The sequence below is a fragment of the Limanda limanda genome, chromosome 14, assembly GCF_963576545.1.
Source record: "Limanda limanda chromosome 14, fLimLim1.1, whole genome shotgun sequence".
Lineage (NCBI taxonomy): Eukaryota > Metazoa > Chordata > Actinopteri > Pleuronectiformes > Pleuronectidae > Limanda > Limanda limanda.
Window position 1 is genome coordinate 16,457,999 of NC_083649.1, and position 19,722 is coordinate 16,477,720.

General features: G+C 42.8%; 1 protein-coding gene across 1 annotated transcript; it reads left to right on the forward strand.

The window, feature by feature from the left end:
• The first annotated feature begins 1,195 nt into the window (after nt 1-1,195).
• On the forward strand, nt 1,196-12,789 carry adamts15a (ADAM metallopeptidase with thrombospondin type 1 motif, 15a). Its single transcript, XM_061086195.1, has 8 exons — nt 1,196-2,125; nt 6,661-6,793; nt 6,915-7,082; nt 9,360-9,643; nt 9,741-9,918; nt 10,022-10,194; nt 11,684-11,859; nt 11,997-12,789. The coding sequence occupies exons 1-8, from the start codon at nt 1,196-1,198 to the stop codon at nt 12,787-12,789; spliced, it is 2,835 nt and encodes a 944-aa protein (XP_060942178.1).
• Nucleotides 12,790-19,722: the final 6,933 nt, after the last annotated feature.

Here is a 19,722-nt window from a genome sequence, read left to right on the forward strand (position 1 = left end):
TAATTGAAATGTAAATATTTTAACTAATCCATCTACAGTGAGAGGAGGCCCATTAATCTGTTTTAAAAAGTTTGTGTTTAAAGCAGGAACATCAGGATCAATGTGTATTAATCACTAAAGGAAATATGTGTTACAGTAGCTGTTGTCCACAGTTTATCTCTACTGTATGAACAGTTTCTCCTTCAGTTCATTAGAATAAATCCCTGCAGCCATCTGAGGGCAGAAGGACTTTTCAGAAGCTGTGATACTCCCTCATACCAAGAGGTGGCAGAAGAATCAAAGTAACAAAGACTAAAACCCAGTTTTGAACTGAGGAGGAACTTTATATTATCAAACGTTCTCATTGTGCAGAATGCCCCCATCCGGAGTGTTTAATAATAGTAAAGTACATTTTTTATTGGTATATATTATAGATGAATATTAAAGGGATTTTACTCTTGTTTATCAAGAACAGCTAATTTAACTATGTACTGATGGGTGGTTTAGATTTTTTCAATCTTATTCTGCTCCGTAATTAGTAAATAGATGTCAGGTATACATGTAATGAGGTGCATAGGCCTTTGCTTTTTCTGCAGGTCTATGATGTTTAGAATGTGGAAATTATTATAGCATCCTTGTTGGTTGTACATTCAAATTGGGGACAGAAGACTAATTTCTGTTGCTGTTTCAGTCAGAGAAAAACAGACCTAGAAATTGATTCCCCATGTCTGGACGGGTTTCTGCAGATTACGTGGAGTCAGGCTATCTGCAGTCTGAAGCTCTCTCTGGAGGTGTGAGATGAATTTAACCATCACAGTGCGTTAACTTGGGACATGGTGATAGTGGCCGCAGAAACAGCCTGCATGCATCCAATGAATGAGTCCAAAGCCTGGCCCCCCCTTCCTCCCTCCAGAAAAAAAAAAAGAGAGCTTGAGTTTCCATATTTTTTACACATGACGAAAATGCATTAAGTCCTCAGAAGGCAGCGGTCGACTCTGCACTCACACACAGGTGGAGGATGGGATTGGGTCATGACCAGGAGGAGTTTGCTCTGAGTGGACTTGTACGACCTGCACTGCAGTAGAGTGCCTGCGCGCTGGATTATGCTCTGCATGCTCATCTGTCACCGCTTCCACTGAGTTCCGCAGCTTCACCATCACCTCTGTTTCCACCGCTCGTCATTCATTGCATTCTTCCACTGAATGCAGGCATCGTCATGTTTATCAGAGCAACGTTTCTGCTCTTCTTCGTGGTCTCACTCCCAAAACTTGTGCGCTGCTTGGAAAGTGAACTCTGCTTCCCAGTTAGATTGGAACACCATGACAGGAGGGATTCTGACAACGACGTGCATGTGCCCAGTGGCAAATGTCTCCTAAAGATACGAGCTTTCCAGCAGGAGTTAGTGATCGCTTTGCATCAGGACTCTGATTTCATTGCGCCTTCCATTTCGAACCAAGACGCAGTCTGGCTCTCCAGCTCCGATGTGACCACTGACCTGAGCCGGTGTTTCTACTCCGGGTATGTGAACGATGACCGCTACTCGTACGCTGCTCTGAGCCTCTGTCAGGGGTTACGCGGTGCATTTGGCTTCCAGGGATGGGAATATTTCATCAGCCCGGTGCAAAACGAAAGCATGAGCATAGAAGGCGCTCACATCATCCGGCGCAGGGCCAGCAACAACCTGAAGCTCAATTCCACATCGAGGTGCGCGGTGGACAGCGACATAAGTGTCCAGGATGCGCAATCGCTGGAGAAATACAAGCGACTGTCAGATCACAGCAATGTGACCGAGACGATGCTGAGGAGGATGGGGAGAGCCAAGCGCTTCGCCTCCGTCCCCCGGTACGTGGAGACGCTCGTGGTGGCGGACGAGTCCATGGCGCAGTTCCACGGAGATGACCTCAAACACTACCTCCTGACACTGATGTCAGTGGCAGCGAGGCTCTACAAGCACCCCAGTATCCTCAACTCCATCAGCATCACAGTGGTGAAGATCGTGGTTATAACCGAGGAGGACAAAGGACCCAAGGTGTCCGGGAACGCAGCCATGACGCTGCGTAACTTTTGCACTTGGCAAAAAAAGCTGAACAAAAACAGCGACAAGCATCCAGACTACTGGGACACGGCGGTGCTATTCACCAGACAGGTAACGATGCTATATTTCAACTCAAATTGCAGAGTGTGACGTAACAACAGAGCAGCAAATATGCAATTCTATCAAGTTCGATTACGCACAGAAATGTCAAATAAAATAAACATGGGATTATGATGATCAAACATTCCTCGTGCATGTTTACATTTGATAACAGAGGGAACTGGTTAATGCTGAAGACTTGACATGTCACCCTTCCCCTCCATCACTCCTGCTGTGTCGGTTAATTGGTTTGCTCTCAAAACATGTTCTGCACCTCGGGGAGATCAGGGAGCAACCCTGTCAGTGAATAGCACCACCGCTTCGACACTGAGTCCCAGAGGAAGTTACTTGAGCTGAAAACAGCAACAATCTTGATTGCTCTTTGTGGACGCCATGCATGCAAAGAGAGAGAGAGGGGGGGGGGGGGGGGGGTGTAGACTTGGAACCCTCCTTGGAGTGGAGAGTCTCCCTACACTCCCAAATATCTGGCAGAGGCCTCAGGGTCAGAGATGAAGTAATTGCTCACATGCGTTGGTCAGTGTGTAACCCACTGAACTGGGATGAAACGTCTGCCTGATGGACGGGGGCCAGTTTGATCTCACTGTGGTATTAAAGATTGGAATTTAGTGGACACATCAACATGGCAGATGCAGATTCGATCACTGAGAAACAGAATATTAGGCTGAAGTTCACTCTGCAGCCAAAGGCTCAACTGCAGATGCAATCCAAGCCTCTAGAATGAAAGGCGTTGAATGAGCTTTGGCTATTGTCGCTAACAAAACATGACACATAATCATATAAAACCTCAATTAAGCACTAGTTAAACCTGGAACTACTAAATATAATGTCTGTCAGTGTCCTCTGAGATCCACTAGTAGGAAGTGTCTTGTTTCTCTCAGTCTTCCTCCAGCTGTGGGTTTTCCAGTCCTTCCCACCACATTGCCTGCTCCTCATTAAACAGGCCCCTGAAGAGAGAGGGAGGGAGATGGAGGGAGGGAGAAGGGGGATTGGGGGGTTTCCTATGTTGATGTCAGCGATGTCACATCCCTCTGTGTTTAATGCCCCCACCTGCTCGCCCCACCTCTGAAACAAGCCGCTCCAGAGGGGCGGCTCTGCACAGCTGCAGTCAGCCTGCACAGATGCATCTTTTACAGCACATTTTTCATTCTGTCATGCACTTCCTCTCTCTCATTCATTCTTTCTGCTGCAAGGCTCCTTTTGCACATTCAGAAAGCAGAGATATAGGGTGTTGCCAGGTTGTGGGATCATTCACTTCACTCACAGAATTGAGGTTAAACCTATTTGACACCAACATAAGCAGGTATACACAGATTTTAAAACATGGCTAAACACAAACGCGATGCACTCCTTTCTCATTGCCAGTCGGAGTTTTCCTTTGTGTTTTTTCCTTCGGTGACTCACGCTCAACGTCACAAATGCACTGGAAACTGAGGAGCTCTCCAACTTGCCGTCAGGGTTCCATCTTGCATGATACAAAGAAAAAAAGAAACTGTTGCTGGTGCAAAAAACAACGAATACACAAACGTTCATGGTTTTTTACGCACAAAAGTTTAGAGACTGCCAAAATAAAGAAGAAGAAATTGGCGAGAGGAGCTGGAGCCGATAACCTGAGAGTCATTTGACCTGGGAGTAAATACTGATTGTATCAGTTCCCACTGCAGACAAAAGCCAGATGTTAGTGGGTGTCAGTGGGTTTTCTGACCAGTGTGGCTTCGGTCTGTAGTCAATTTGGGAGACCTTGCATTCACTTGGATTGGCCATAACCCTGTAGTGTAAAAAGACACATTTCTTCTGATGGAACTTGTTGCATTAATAGTGCAAGAAAAACAGAATAGCTATAGTTGGGTAAATATTGTGACTGTGTAGATGCAAAGAGCAGCATTCAAGAGTGTACAATTAACAGGAAACGTAAATATTTAAGTTGTGTTTTGTCATGCTTCAACATCTCCCTCATCACCATCCAACAAACCAAGTTGCTGTTAAGTTCAACTCGAGGAAACGTGCAAATATGTCGTAGTAGTGACATTTCAATTTAACCTTACATAGAAGCTGCCTATAGGATATTCTTCTGCACACATGTCCATCGACAAATCAGCTGAGGTCAAATCTGTTGATTCGTGACTTGATGACTCGGACTTTGTCAGTTCATTCCATGGTATTGTTTTGGTTTACAATAGTTTTCAACAAGTATTTAAAGCACGTCCAGTATATGTTGTTTACTAGCCCAAAGTCTAATTTGTAGGGTTTTATGAAGACCCACTCAGAGTTGTCCAGAGGCAATTGCGGTTGTCTTTAAATTCTGCAGCTGGCGTGACTGTTGTGTTAAGAATGTTGCAAGTGAACTTATTTCACAAAGTTCATTGTACGTACAAGAGCCATCCTCCAAAAGATTAAATCCAACTGTAAATCTGACTGATGTATTCCCTTGAGAGAAGGGGTGGTACCTCTTTAACTCATAGCATAGTTTGTTTTTGCTTTCATAATAGATGAGTTGAGAAAGAAAATATACCCCTAAATAACATGTCTGCATGTCGTAAACCCTGTCAGCGAAGCTGCTGAGTCAGACCTATTCTTCCACTCCTCATAGTCATTTAGTTTAGAAAGTGCTTGAAGAAGCTACGATACGTTTTAAGATGCATCTAAAACACAAACTTTAACAGCCTGGAGAGTAGTTAAAGGCTTGTAAATGTGTACACAAAATAAAATGCACATATTTCTTTGCTGAGATAACGTACTGATTTTATATTGCAGAAACACAAAGATAGATTACAGATGTGGGAAATAGGTCAAAACAAAGAACAAACTCATTGACATAGTTGTTTCTTCTCCCGCATTTGTCTTGAAGGGTTGTTTTTTATAATTCTTTGCTCATAAATGGCCCAAATGCTCAGTTGAACCCTGCACACAAGCACATCTGGATTTGATTTGCACCGACCAACAATTGTGGTTTTGCGGTTCATTCTAGGAATGATTTGTCATAGCACTCAAGGTCGTCTCTTGGATCTGTGCGTGTCGTGTGTAGGTTCAGTGCAGCAGAGCATTGCAGCGACTTGGCGACACTACACCAGGCCTGTGCTTTATCTGTAATAGCTGACCACCGCTAGTTTTCCTGTGTTTTGGGGCATGGAGAGACAGTGCTGTTTAGGGAGCAGGCAGATGGGCGGTTCTCTGTGGCGGTTAGTGCCAAAGTTGTCCTGTGATTAGGAGGTTCAGCTCCAAATGGATACTCACTAAGATTAGGTTTTAAAAAACTCTGTGGTGGGGAAATAGGTCATGTGGAAACTCTGCTCCAACATGGAAATGTTATGATTGGGGAAAGTTACATTACCTCATGGGAGAAGGTGTACTCTCAACACTGTTGCCCACGAACAACATTTAAAGACTGGATGGTGGGTAGCTTTGCTTAACACTATCAAATCTTTTACCATAGTCTAAAGAAAACAAATATTCAGGTCATGTCAACGGTGAACCTAAAGGTCCCGAAAACCTATTTTATCAGTCAGATATTATGAAGGATGTGTTCCTGCAAGTTTTGTTTGTTTAAAGTGGCCTTGTCTTGTTTGGAAAAAAGGTAATGTCTCATTACTCTTTCTTTTAAAGATATCTTTTGAGCATTTTACCTAAAGTCATAGGACAGGATATGTGTGAAATGGAAAGAGAGACAGCCGGACCTAACCTGCGGCCGCTGCATTAGAACTGGAGCCTCCATATACGTCACAAGTCAGATTAGCGAAAAATGAGATGCATTTGAAATATAATAGGAAGAGAGCTGTTGGGTTGTTAGCTAATGGTCAAACCACATCTTCACAGTTCTGATGAGGCAGGAGATCATTAGTATAGTTTATTGCAACTTGGTTGTAATTTATTATTATTATTTTTAACTGTTTCCTCACCAAGTTAATAGCTGAGGTCAGGGGACAAAAAGGCATCATTAAAATTAAGTCACACAAGTTAAAGACTCCCCCATCAGACACCTTTCAAACTCCCACGTTAACCAGATGTGTAAGGGAAAGAACACAAAGACCAAACCGTGAAATTTATACCCAAACTGACCATTGTACCTGCTGCAGTTTGCTTGTGGAGCGAGGAAGTGTTATGGACTTTTCTGGAGCTTAATTGAAGAGTTTTTTAAAACACCAAATAAATTGGTTTAAATAATCCTGCAAACCTGTTGCCTGATCACCTGGAAGATCAAGTTACTTGCCCCACTGGACTTTGATTTATGTCACCATATTTCTAGATCAGAGAATTGGAGGAGCCCATTCATCTAGTGGAATTGCCTGGGTGGGGGGGGGGGGGTTTGATGTTGAAAGATCCAAAACACCCAATGACCCCAGGTTATATCACTAATGATGTGTCCCAGATGTTTGTTACAACCAGAGTACAGTGTTACCATAACAGATGGTGAAGGACAAAGCTACAAAACATGAGACTCGTATAGTAAAATACTGGAGTTTAAGAAAGTGTCATGTTCTGTAGCCCTGATCAGCACAGGCGAACTAATGCAAATTCTGTTTTTCCTCCAGGACCTGTGTGGAGCTTCCACCTGTGACACACTCGGCATGGCGGATGTTGGCACCATGTGCGACCCCAAGAGGAGCTGCTCTGTGATCGAAGAGGACGGCCTGCCTTCTGCCTTCACCACTGCCCATGAGCTTGGTGAGCTCCGCCAACACAATTCATTCTTAAATACGCATCAGTACTGCAGCCTTTCCTATAGTCTGAATGCACAACAGATAAAAGCATCGGTGTGTTCTGACATCTTGTTCCCGGTCTCCAGGACACGTGTTTAACATGCCACACGACAACGTGAAGGCCTGCGAGGACGTGTTTGGCAAACTGCAGGACAACCACATGATGTCTCCCACACTTATTCAGATCAACCGCACCAGCCCCTGGTCCCACTGCAGTGCTGCCATCATCACTGAATTTCTGGACAGTGGGCACGGTGAGTTTCCACCACCCGTGTGCCCATAGTGAGTTTAAAAAGGCGGGAAGCCAAAACACTTAAAAACAGACATGTAGTAAAATATCTCCAGGCCTTCATGGTTAACAAACATGCAGCTATGGGCACTGATCACATAGAAAGAAAATACATTGTGATTGTAAAATTATTACTATTATCTCCGCCAAGGAGCTTATGTTTTCACTGCTGTCTGTCACCAATGAGTCCAATTACCACAAAACTTGGTGGGAGAATTTGGTATCGGTCAGGGAAGAAACTGTTGCTGATCTTGATTCACGTGGCAGCTCCAGAAATTTTATTTCACTTTTTTCAATTTTGAGATTAAACGTTTTTACATTTTACAGATTTCCCAGGAAATAATTCATGGATTTTGAAAAAAAAAAAAAAAAACATATTTAGGGAACTGATACTGATGTGTGACATTTGGTTGGGCTTTGGCTATGAATGATTCTGTTTGTAACTGTAACACGGTACTTTTCAGCCAGAATCTTCTCAGGTAAAAGCGAGAGCATGATTGAGTTTCAGCATCCATCTGCGCTTCAAATGTGACATCTGCCTAACCCATAGTGCCATGCTGATAGAAATGACTCGCGGAAGCCAAAAAGAAATTCATTTGGATGCAGACTGTTTGCCAAGCGGCCCGACCACAGGACTTGGCCTCGAAGCGATGCTAGAATTTTATTTTAAAAATGCTCCCACATCTGTCCCAAATTAGAGGGCTTGTTCTGGGGAGAGTCACCACAGTGGTTTGGATAGCGAGGTATATGTGCCCAGTGTTTCCCATGCAGGTTTACTCCAAATAGACAAACTCCTCTGCTCCTCTCTGTGTCCATTTTAGAGATGGCCTGAGAACAAAAGAACGCTAACTAGTCCAGAGCAAGATGCAGAGGAACATTTTTGACTTGACAGGGAGTGATTTCTATCTGACGGTGTTGTGGATTGTTAGTCCTGGCCGTCTGTCATATATCTGGACTTCAAAAAGCTGCGGGGAGAGAAAAAAGCATGTTGCCACATGTTTGAGGCAGTTTTCATGCAGTGTTGCGCCCAGAATTATTCGGAACCTGTTTATTCATACTCACACTAACACACAGAATACAAGCTATTGTTTTCCAACATTGCTCTTTAGAGAGAGAGATTATGAAGGAAGAGGAGAGGCTCAGTTTATTCAACGTGTGCTATCAGCAATTTTGTGATGCAATGGGGGAAAACCACGTAGAGCTAATTCACCTCAACATGACATGGCATCAAAGCAGCTCAATGAAAGTGGGCCCATGCTGCATCTCGAATCATGTATTTAATTTATTACACTTTCATGTACTACATCACTGGTTAATTTCAACAGTGTCAGTGCCAGTGTTGTCAAATCAAACATGGCTGTTGAGTAATTGATAATCTCAACATTAAACCAGGCTTGTTGCCAAAGTATCTAGTGACTGCTTTTCTCAATTAATACAAAAATTATGCAACATGGAAACTATAACCCCATTGGCGCCAAGAAAAAAAATCAACCCTTCTACCTCTGCCACCATTTTCAGAAAGTTTAAAATAAGTTGGTGGTCTTTCCCTTTCGTTACATAGGTAGAAAAGTGAATGTTGAAGGAGAGACGTTTGCAGCATTTCAAATGCATTCAACCTTGTGTACATTTTGAGTGCACCATCTGGGTATTTTTTTGTACATTGTATGTTGTCATTTTTGGCAAAGTGAATGCACGTATGCACTAAAAATATCAAGTGTATGGAAGAAGGGAAAATGACGAATGTGTTTCCACCTGCAATCTTGATCATCATAAAAGCTGAACTTTCAATATAACTTTGTCCAAGTACAAGTCATGCAACAAGGGTGAGATGAAACATGAGAGCTGGAGCTTGGGGGTTTTTGGGGAGAGTTTAAGGATGTATGTGAGGAAAACTGTGCCTGTTCCGTGTGTATTTATCTGTGTGTGGTATGTGGCATTGACTGCATGCACAGCATCAAGCTGCACTTTCAGTTCAAAGAGCCCAGATCACAAAGGCAATAACTGCTTACTGCCCCTAACCCACAATCCCACCCATACACACACGCATTTCATGAAAAGGATTATGGAAAGACTGACGCATTATTATAGAATACATTGTTTTTCATGATTTTGTGATCATGTATTGGTAAAACATTGGAACTTAATACTTTAATAAAAGTGTTCGCAGCTGGTAAATAGAAAATCAGAGATGACAGCTAATATAGCTTCAGTGAGTTGCTTATTCTGAATCTGCCTCTTCTAGGGGAATGTTTGCTTGACCAGCCTCAGAAACCGCTGGCCCTCCCTGACTTGCTGCCTGGACTATCCTACGTCCTGGACCGTCAGTGTGAGCTTGCATTCGGAGAAGGCTCCAAGCCCTGTCCCTTCATGCAACCACCGTGCGGTCGTCTGTGGTGCACTGGAAAGTCTAATGGTCAATTGGTGTGCATGACTCGGCACTTCCCCTGGGCAGATGGCACCCAATGCGGGGATGGATTAGTGTGCGACCAAGGTGTCTGCTCTGACAAGAGGATCCAAACTGTGAAGGTAAGACTCACACTTGGACTCAGTTCTGGATAGCATATACCTAGACTGGGATTTGATAGGAAAGGTATGATTATACCATGTATTTGTGTATTCCCAGGTGGATGGCCGCTGGGGGAAGTGGGGCACATTTGGCTCCTGCTCGCGCACATGTGGAGGCGGCGTCCAACTGTCTAAAAGGGAGTGTAACAACCCAGTTCCGTCAAACGGGGGTAAATACTGCCAAGGGGTTCGGGTCAAATACCGCTCCTGCAACCTGAACCACTGCCCTGACATAGGTACGAGTCTCTCAAAACAGACAAGTATGTCCAATGACAAATTTTCCCCTGGGGCATTCGCACCTCTCACCTTCTGTACCTTCCCTCCCTCCCCTCTGTGCAGGTAAGACTTATCGTGAAGAGCAGTGTGAGAACAGTGGCCGGAATTTCAACAACAACCGCGTGGCTTCCTCTGTGGTGTGGGTACCAAAGTACTCGGGAGTAGCCACCGATGACAGGTGCAAACTCATCTGCAGGGCTAATGGCACCGGTTACTTCTACGTTCTGGCACCAAAGGTAATTTAATTGGTGGTTAGAATTTTTGTATGACTAAAATAAGGTGAGATCTTGAGACATGAGTCCATGTTGGAGAATGCTAACGTGAGTAGGCCAGCTGCCTCTGGTCTGAGAGCGAAGGAAGGAATGAGGGAGAGATGGAGGACAGTTTATCTCTTTCAGATAGCAGGGTGTGGAGTGAGCTTCAGCAGCAGTGAGGCAGAGTTCACACTTCACTCCATCATACCGGCCGAGGAGGAGTAGATTAAAGCACTCAGGGGACACGGAGCTCTGAATCACGGAGCAGCTGGATGTTTTAACTACAGAGTCATTACTTACCAAAAACTGAGTTTACTATACTGTGTGAAGCTGAGCTGGTTGACAGCCTCATGTCACATATATACAGTACAGTCTATCACATCCTTCTGGTATCTGTGTATTGACTCTAAATAGTCTATAGGGGATAATGTAAAAGTTTACTCTATGTGCTTCCCTATTTCTTAAGAAAACAGGCCAGTATACATCAGGATAAATGTTACCAGCTGACTGCATTGAAATGACGGGGAAAAAAACGTTTATAGATGATTAAGATTATAAAATACGAACAGCTATAGAATAAAACGGTCTAGCACCTAATAACCTGGGACAAAGATGTTAACCAAAGTGTATGTAGTTCACAAGGTCTTTGAGACAAGAGGTTTCTGTTTTTATGTCTCCACGCAGGCGACAGCCAATGGCTGGAGGCATTTTGTTTTCGGGTTGTCCTTCCATCCGTCCCATTCCCGTGCACACATTATCTCAAAAATGCCTTGAGGGAATTTATTCAAATTTAGTAAAAATACTCACTTGGACTCAAGGATGTACTGATACGATTTTGGTGGTTAAAGGTTAAGGTCACAGTGACCTCCCAAATCCCATTTTTTTTGCGATGTAAAGGTGTTATCTCTGGAATGCCGTCAGGGAGTCCTTTGACATTTGGCACAAATATTCACTTGTTCTCAAAGAATAAAACACTTAGCCAAATGTCTTCACTTTGACTCAAAGATGACCTGAATACATTTTGGTGCCTGGAGTACAAAGGACAAGGTCACAGTGACCTCACGTCCCTGTGAATGTGAAGTATCAGGACTGCCCAAAGGGAATTTCATTACAGCTGATACAATTCACTTGGACTCACTGATTAACTGATTCAATTTTTTTGCCTCTTGAATGTGATATCTCAAGACTGCTTGAGGGAATTTCTTCAACTTTTGATTAGTTGTCACTTGGACTAAAAGATTCAGTGGTCAAAGGTCACAGTGACCTCATATGAATCTGGAAAATAAAGTATATGTCTGAAAATTTACATAGAAACTGCACTGGTTGGCAAAGGCATACAACCACAGTGTGGTAATTCTAGTTTTATAAAAGCATGTGGACTATATTATCTACCGTCATCTGTCATGTTTCCTTTGACTTTTTACTGTGTGTCAGTTTAAGTGTATATGAAAAGTTAACCTTGTGTCTCCAGGTTGTCGATGGGACTCCATGCTCGCCAGACTCCACTGGAGTGTGTGTACAGGGAAAGTGCATCAAGGCTGGCTGTGATGTGAAAATTGGCTCCAACAAGAAGTTTGATAAGTGTGGAATCTGTGGAGGTGATAACAAGGGATGCAAGAAGGTGTCTGGACTCTTCACAAAGCCTGCGTGAGTAAAGCCAACAACGTCATGGGAGAGCCTTTAGAGAATACTCTTCATGTCATTCTTACATCAATGTGATAGCATTATCAACTTCAGCCTTCTATTATAAGCTCTCATTGACTGTAATGTGTTTTGGCATGCAGGCACGGTTACAACTTTGTCGTAATGTTGCCAGTGGGTGCGGCCAACATAGACATCCGTCAGCGAGGCTACAAGGGAATCATGAGTGATGACAACTACTTAGCAGTGAAGAACAGCGAGGGGCATTACCTTCTTAATGGGAATTACGTTGTATCTGCTGGGGAGAGGGACATCATGGTCAGGAGCAGCCTGCTGCGCTACAGTGGCACAGCTGGCCTCTCCGAGACCCTGCAGGCTGTGAAGCCCTTGGGAGAAGCCCTGACTGTGGAGGTGCTGTGTGCAGGCCAGATGACGCCTCCTCGAATCCGTTACTCCTTCTACCTCGCACGTCAGACCAAGGAGGACAAGACTCAGAAGAAAGAGGGGCGTATTAACTCCCCTAACAGTGTCCTGGCGGAGGATAGTGTCAATGAGAAGGGAGGAGACACTCTGAAGGAGGTTTACAGAAAGGAAGATCCTATTCTTGGGAAATGGATATCGACAGGCTGGGATGAATGCTCAGTGACCTGCGGCAGTGGTATCCAGAGGAGGATGGTGCAGTGTCTGAAACCAGATGGGAAGCCGGGATGGGATTGTGATTCTTCACAAAGACCCGCAGCCACCAGGGTTTGTGGAGACCCGTGTCCTGAGTGGCATATTGGGCAGTGGTCACCTTGTTCCAGAACCTGTGGGAAGGGCTTCAAGAGACGACCATTGCAATGCAAAACTCAACCTGGGCATCTGCTCCCAAGGAACCACTGCTCTGGCTTACGCAAACCACAGGAGCTGGACTTCTGTAATCTAAGGCCTTGCTAGTGACTTAAACCATTACAAATAAAATGTTGTATTAAAATGAATCCACATCCAAGTATTATACACACCATGGTTTTCAGGTTTTTTCCACCTGCATCATGGGACTGTTAGAGGATGATGGAAACTTGGAAGGAAAATGAGAATATTGGAAGGAGAGTGAAAGTCGCAGGACGAATGCCGGAAGATATTTTTCCCTGTCATTGGTCTGACTTCAAAAAGACATTATCCATGTCTAAATCTGATGGCAAAATAACATAATACAAGGTCAAATAATATTTAATTGAATCCCTTGTAGAGTCTATGCAGAATGCCCATGTGCAAATTATCACTTTAGTTTACCTAATGTGTCAGGACGAATTATATATAATATTGTAACTGTGCAGGTTTAAAAAAATTAGTTGGATCATACAAATAGATCAGTGTGGCCTGCTGGGTTGCCAGAAACATTACTCTATTAATTTTTCAAAAAGAAAATGTAGGTTTGACAAAGCTTCGTAACCAAGCACAGAATAAAATGTAATTTCTGTTCGCTGCAAAACACTTTTACAGGGAAGGACATTTTGTACTTTACAGTTGATGCTAGTTACATGTGTTGCTGCATCATTTATACAGGGGAAAAAAATGATATATATTGTCCAGTTGTGTGATTGTTACACATGCTTTACTCCAACAGTTTCACAGCAACAAATACTAACAATGGAGCCAGCATTTATCATCATCACAAAAGCAGGAAGGAATCTCCAGCTTTGTAGACAGATTTTTCTGCAGACCTCACTCATCACAGTCATGGAAACAGTTTTAATTAGAATTGGAGGTCACACTAGTGACTTTCATGACAGATAAAACTAAACAAGGCAGGCAACAATGACCGATGGTTTGCTCCCTGTCAGCTGGTGTGACTGCTAGCTCAGTGATTTCATCGGGCTACACCCAAACTTGCACATATCATTTCAGAAATGGGCTTATCCTGATGTCTCACATGTTAACACACTCATGTGCATGCACATACCCACATGTATTGTGTTCAATTCCCGCCCTCTGTGTTCATCATGTTGATTGCTTCCTTCATCAGACCACAACAATTGTCTCCTCAGTTCATAGTGTTCAGCCAGTTGTGAAGCCTGTTAAGTCATGCCTGTCTGGCACAGTTACCACAGATAATTTATTATCAGTGAAACGATAAAGAGGGGGAAAAAAACTGGCAAGCCCTCTGTGATACTGTGCAGAATGTGTTTCAGTGGATCTCCTTGTTCATGGCCCCACAGTCTGAGCCAAGATGTTCTCTCTGCACACTCAATGAAATCCTGTAACCTATTATATTCTTGTTTTGTTTCTTAAAGGGTCACATTGTCCACTCTAATGTCCAGCTGCAGGACAGATCCTGTGTTAGCTGGATTACTATTTTTTTTTTTTTTTTAATTTGCTTTTGCACTTTGTACAGCAAAAGAAACCAATGACCTATAGAGGCTGTACTGTATACTATGTATACATTTATTCAGCTCTGTGCAAAATATAATGTAAATACTTTTTAAATCCTTTTTTACAACAGGTATTTGTAATTGTCTTTGACTTCAGAATATTTATTCCAAAAATAAAGCCATTAATGAAAAGTTATAACTCATACTGTGTTTTTTCAGTTCTGTGATTTAATGACGATTTTCAGGCCTGGCGCCTAATGCCAAATTCAATTAATTCCAATGAAGTTGCTATGATCAGTACAAGGTCAAGGTAAAATCCTGCTCATTTTTTAACAATGAAATGCAGATTCAAGCAAGCCATTCTGACCATAGGCGGGATATATATCTCCACAAAGATCTTCATACAAAGACCGGACCTCTGAGGGAACAGAGCCAAGAAGTTGAGAGGTCACTGGACGTAGCTTATAGCTGTGTTTGCACTTTTATTAAACCTCTTCTGCAGAACTCCATGGTACAACTAGAAGGGCACTCAGAGAGCACAAACCTCCGTCACAGTCCAACAGTCCCTTCATGACACCACATTTAATTTCACTTGATCTGGATTATTTGGATCTGCACCAAAAACATGGTTAAATGACGCTGTTTCGAGTCGAATATGAATGTCGGGGCTTGCAGACACTTGACACCACACGAGTAGTATGGAGGCATGTTGTGTTGTTTATGTTGTTTACACGTTTGAAGAAGCGATCTCAATTGACTTCAATTCTATTGGATTCGGCTGCAACACTGTTTAACCCTGAGACTCCGCAAGTGTTTTGTGGACTCAAACACTTCGCCTACTCAAAATAAAAAAAATTGAAATCTCCCAATGGTAAATACAGTAAAAAAAAAATCTGGATCCGCCCCTCTGATCTGGATCTGCACTAAACTGTAATAGGTAGTTTCCTGACCCATACCAGATCATTCCACCAGTTTCATGGGAATCGATAAGAGTAGCTGTTTTGCAATCTCTCTTACTAACAGACAAACAAACAAATGTAGATGAACACATAACCTCTTTGGTGGAGGTAAATTAAATTTGTTACTCAAGTGTGTCAACTGTCCTGTGGGAAACCACGCTAAACTAATGATTTAACAAGCTTGCAAAAAAAAACCATGGCAAGCTTGTAATCTGGGAAAACTTATTTTTTCCTCTTCAATAACTATATATTGTATTTAATGGCTTAGGACAGTGCTGGTGTATTATTGGTTAGCTCACTGCAGCTCTGGCAGTTCACCAACAAACAAAGTCAGCGGTCACTCCACTTGCTTCCAGAGTCAAATTTTTCTCAAAGATGAAATTTGAGGTGACACTTTCTGACATGACCTACTCTTATAACTGTTTGACAGCTGCCATAGCTTAATGGACCAACAATTCATGTCCTACCAAAATGATCCTGGGGAGGTCATGGCCTCTTGACCATTCAGAACTGAAGACGCATTCAGGTGAAAGATGAAACGTCTTCAAGGAACTAAAGTAAGTCATGCTGGCATTGTTCCAGGTCCACCGGATAATATCAGCCTTCATCTGATGCTGACAAGAGGTAAATATGAATAGTTCATAGTCCTGAAGAGGTTTGAAATTTTGCATTTAACAGCTTATAAATCCAACTTCTCATTATAAGTAGGCCACTCTAGAGATGTTGACCATGTGTCATGGTTTTCTTTAAACAATGAATGCATCTTTACAGACTAGAAATCCTGTCTTCAGTTTAAAGTAATGCATATTTCCCACAAAATATAAATGTCAGCGGAATAAATAACCCACGCTGAGCGACCTTATAGAGAGGGTCGGCAAAAAATGTAACAGAAGAAAGAGAGGAAGCAGATGGAGGGTGGAGTATAAAACATATGTGGGCACATGTGCATACTGTAGGAGAGATGGGTGGCCAGCACGCCCTGTAGCATTTCACTGTAGCCTCGAAACCCTGCCGTGCAATTGTATCAAGGTTAACATTTCAGACATGCAACTACAGATATTTTCCACTGGGTGATGTGCACTCTTTTTCCTTGTCTGGGTCTGTGACAAGTCCAAGAATGCAGCTGTGTGTGAGAAGGTGGAAAATCTGAATTGTGTAACTTTGACACGATGACTTATGCATGTCTGAGGACTTTGAGAAAAGGGTCAGAGTCTAGCATGGGAGGTCTTGTCTCAGACATTTTATGTCAAAAACGGCAGAATGGTCTGACCTACATTAGAGCAGATAGAGGAAAAGATGGAGGTGAGCCAACGGAAATATTTATTTGTTCCCCTCGTTGCCTCTTGCTTGGGATTGCAGTCATATCTAGTTGCAGGTTACATGGTTTTAATTGGGCCGGACTCCTTATCTACAAGATTGTTTGGTCCTAACAGCTTCTCTCAAGTGAATTTTTAGATTCGGAAAAATGTATCTAATTCACAAGGAGGCCCATGTTCTATTTGAACAAACTCATTACTGTTAGAGTTATGACCTACATAATTAGATCTTTAAAGTAGTGCAGTTTATATAAACACTTTTCCATAAGAGTGATGATAAGTGTTATATGTGTTGTTCTATAATTTTGCTGACTGTCACATGACTGCAAATCCCAGGTTGGATTGTCGCCACTGGTTCTTTGAAAGATAACTGTTAACAATCCGCATGACATATGTGTATATCAGAAACAATAGCATTGTACTCTATTTAGAAATTTAGGAACAAGATGAGATCACTAAATTAATTAAAATAATTCATTTCATAGAGAAATTTCTGACCAACTGGCCTTTGTAAGAATCTATCTTCATCTACACATCAACTTCCTGGACAACATTTCCATACTTACTGTAATTATATGTGGACAAAGTGATATTGTGTAGTAAAGGATTTCTCCACAGACATTTGAGTGTTGCCTCCAAAGTGGTTGAGATAATCTGTCTAAATTGGTGGCTAGTTCATAATACTACTGGGGTTTTTTTGTGGTCCAATCAAATTCTATTGCAGAGATGCAGCAGTTTTCCAAGATCGTAATTCCAAGAGCGAGTACATTGTAAACAGAAAAAACTACTACAAATCAGAATGACCTTTTATCCTGGAGCAAAACACAAAACCACTAACTGCCCCTACTGTTTGTAAGTATTTACTTCCTTTTAGTTTGGATTAAATCTGCAAACAGTTAAGTACTGTTTCACTCACCACTGCTGTGAAGACTTGATATTGAACCACAAGCTCCACTAGCTTCACTCAGCCACCAGTGCATCATGCAATTAAAAGAAATAACACAAATTCCTTTACCCCTTAATATAGTTCCCCTACCAAGGAAAGCCTTCACCCTAATTAGTAAAGCCATTAAGAGCCAGTTAAGAGTTTCTGGAGGTAATTAGAGTGAAGAGCCTGGTGACAAATTTCCGATGTGGCGTCTTCGGTCTGATCAGCAGCAGATTGTTGATTTTGCAGCTTTTTGCTGAGTCAGAGGCACTGCACACCACAGAGCATTTTAAAGATATCCCCTCTCAAAGACGTTCTTTGTGCTGAGTCAATGTAATTTTGAATGCACCCTCATTAATGCGCATCTGTGAGGAGGTCTGCTGACTGCAGCAGGAACTGGATCAGTCTGCAAACAATAGTGATGACAGATCCACAGCTGACCTTTGTTCATTCAAAACCATTCTAATGATTCAGCTTGGTGTGGCTTAATTAAACTGCCTGCCTGTTTTGTATTTTTGACACATTAAGTTTCGTTGTGGGGTTGTAGCTTTGTAGCATTTGTAATCTCTATTAACATTATCAACAAGTTGAAAAAACAATTCTCAACACAACAGTATTTAACATTTTCATCGTTGAACAGTAAAGCTAAAAGGTACATCTACCAAAAACAGCAACTAAAGGAAAGCTCAAGAATTTTTGGGAGATACTCTTATTTATTTAAAAGGAGAAGTTTGATCACTTACTATAATTGTATGGTTATATTGCTTCTGACAGCCAACTGAGCCAGCACAAACAGGAAGGTGTCCTATGGCTCTGTCCAAACATGGCAAAACCCGTTTTTGTTACTGGTTGCTCTTCGGGAGTCTCTGCTGATCCTTTAGCAACTGGTCCCAACCATAGACTGTAAATAAAGATTGACGACACGTCTCTGCTTCTTACCATTGCTCAAAAAATTGAAGCTAAAATACTTGGATTCAGGTGCCAGTATCCTGTGCTTTTGAAATAGTTTGGAGCCAGAGTAAGTGTAGTAGTCATCGCCCATGTCATATCCAGTGTTGGGGAGTAATGTACCGATGTTATGTATTTAGAATACAAATTATGAGTAACTGTATTCCGTTACAGTTACAAATTAAATAGATGGTATTCGGAATACAGTTACATTGTTGAAATCAGTGGATTACATGACGGTACTTCTCTGTTTCACGAGTTTATTCACTCTCTTAATAAATGAATGGAAATGCAGCAAATGCAGCTTGTAAATCCACCGGAGGCAGAGCCCCCAGGAAGCAGCTGAAGACCAGGGCTGCTGCGCCCTGGCCACCGGCGGCGTGAAGAAGCCTCACCGCTACCGGCCTGGGACTGTTACAGGCCCGGTACAGAGGCTCTTAGAGAGATCCGTGGCTACCAGAAATCTACGGAGCTGCTGATCCGCTAGCTGCCCTTCCAGCGCCTGGTGAGAGAAATCGCTCAGGATTTCAAGACCGACCTGCGCTTCCAGAGCTCCGCTGTCATGGCTCTGCAGGAGGCCAGCGAGGCACGCCGGGTTCACACCGGACGCTGAAGCACCGGGCAGCGCTAATAATATCACCTGTTGACCCAGTAGTATAAAAGCATATAGTCACTTGTTGCTCCAACATTAACTGCAACAGCGTCCCAACATTTGTCCTTTTTGGTGTTGTCTTCATACAACATGTGCCGAGGATCATACAGCCCACTGTACTTCTCCACTTCAATTATTAATTTAATGTCATCCATCTTCAATAACTTCTTCGCTGTTTGCTCCGTTCAATGTCGGGTATCGAGGGTAAATTACGTATTCTCCACTCAAGCCTATGGGGAGCCCCCCCCTCCTCTCTCTTTTTAACTTTATGACTGCTTGTGTGGCTGTAGTGGATGGGCAGAGGGGGACATTTAATAATGTGATTGGTAAAATTGGTAAAATTAAAACTCCAGGACAACAGAAGGGGAATACAAACTATGGGATGCATACTTTATCATTTATATCATATAAAATATGTCATCAATATCGTTTAAAATCATTTTTCAGTGTGTTTCCTGGCACGATGCGCTCGCGTCAAGCGCAAAAAAAAATAGACTCGACGCCGAAACTATTGCTGCGCAGCGCTTCAGCCTCCGGTGGGACCCGCACAAAGGCTTAACATGGGAGTGGATGGGAGCCGGCCATCCAGCTGGCCCGCTGCATTGGCGGAGAGCGAGTTTAAACTGCTGCTGCTCCACTGACTATAACAACGCCGCATTCCTACACCTAAAAAATGCAATTCAATGTGGAAGTAATCCAAGTATTCAGAATACGT

Bases quoted from the DNA above. Each gene is read 5' to 3' on its own strand.
- adamts15a (XM_061086195.1), top strand. From the start codon at position 1,196: ATGTTTATCAGAGCAACGTTTCTGCTCTTCTTCGTGGTCTCACTCCCA. The intron at 9,644-9,740 runs GTAAGACTCACA...GTGTATTCCCAG, and splicing joins AGAGGATCCAAACTGTGAAG to GTGGATGGCCGCTGGGGGAA. The intron at 11,860-11,996 runs GTGAGTAAAGCC...TTTGGCATGCAG, and splicing joins GGACTCTTCACAAAGCCTGC to GCACGGTTACAACTTTGTCG.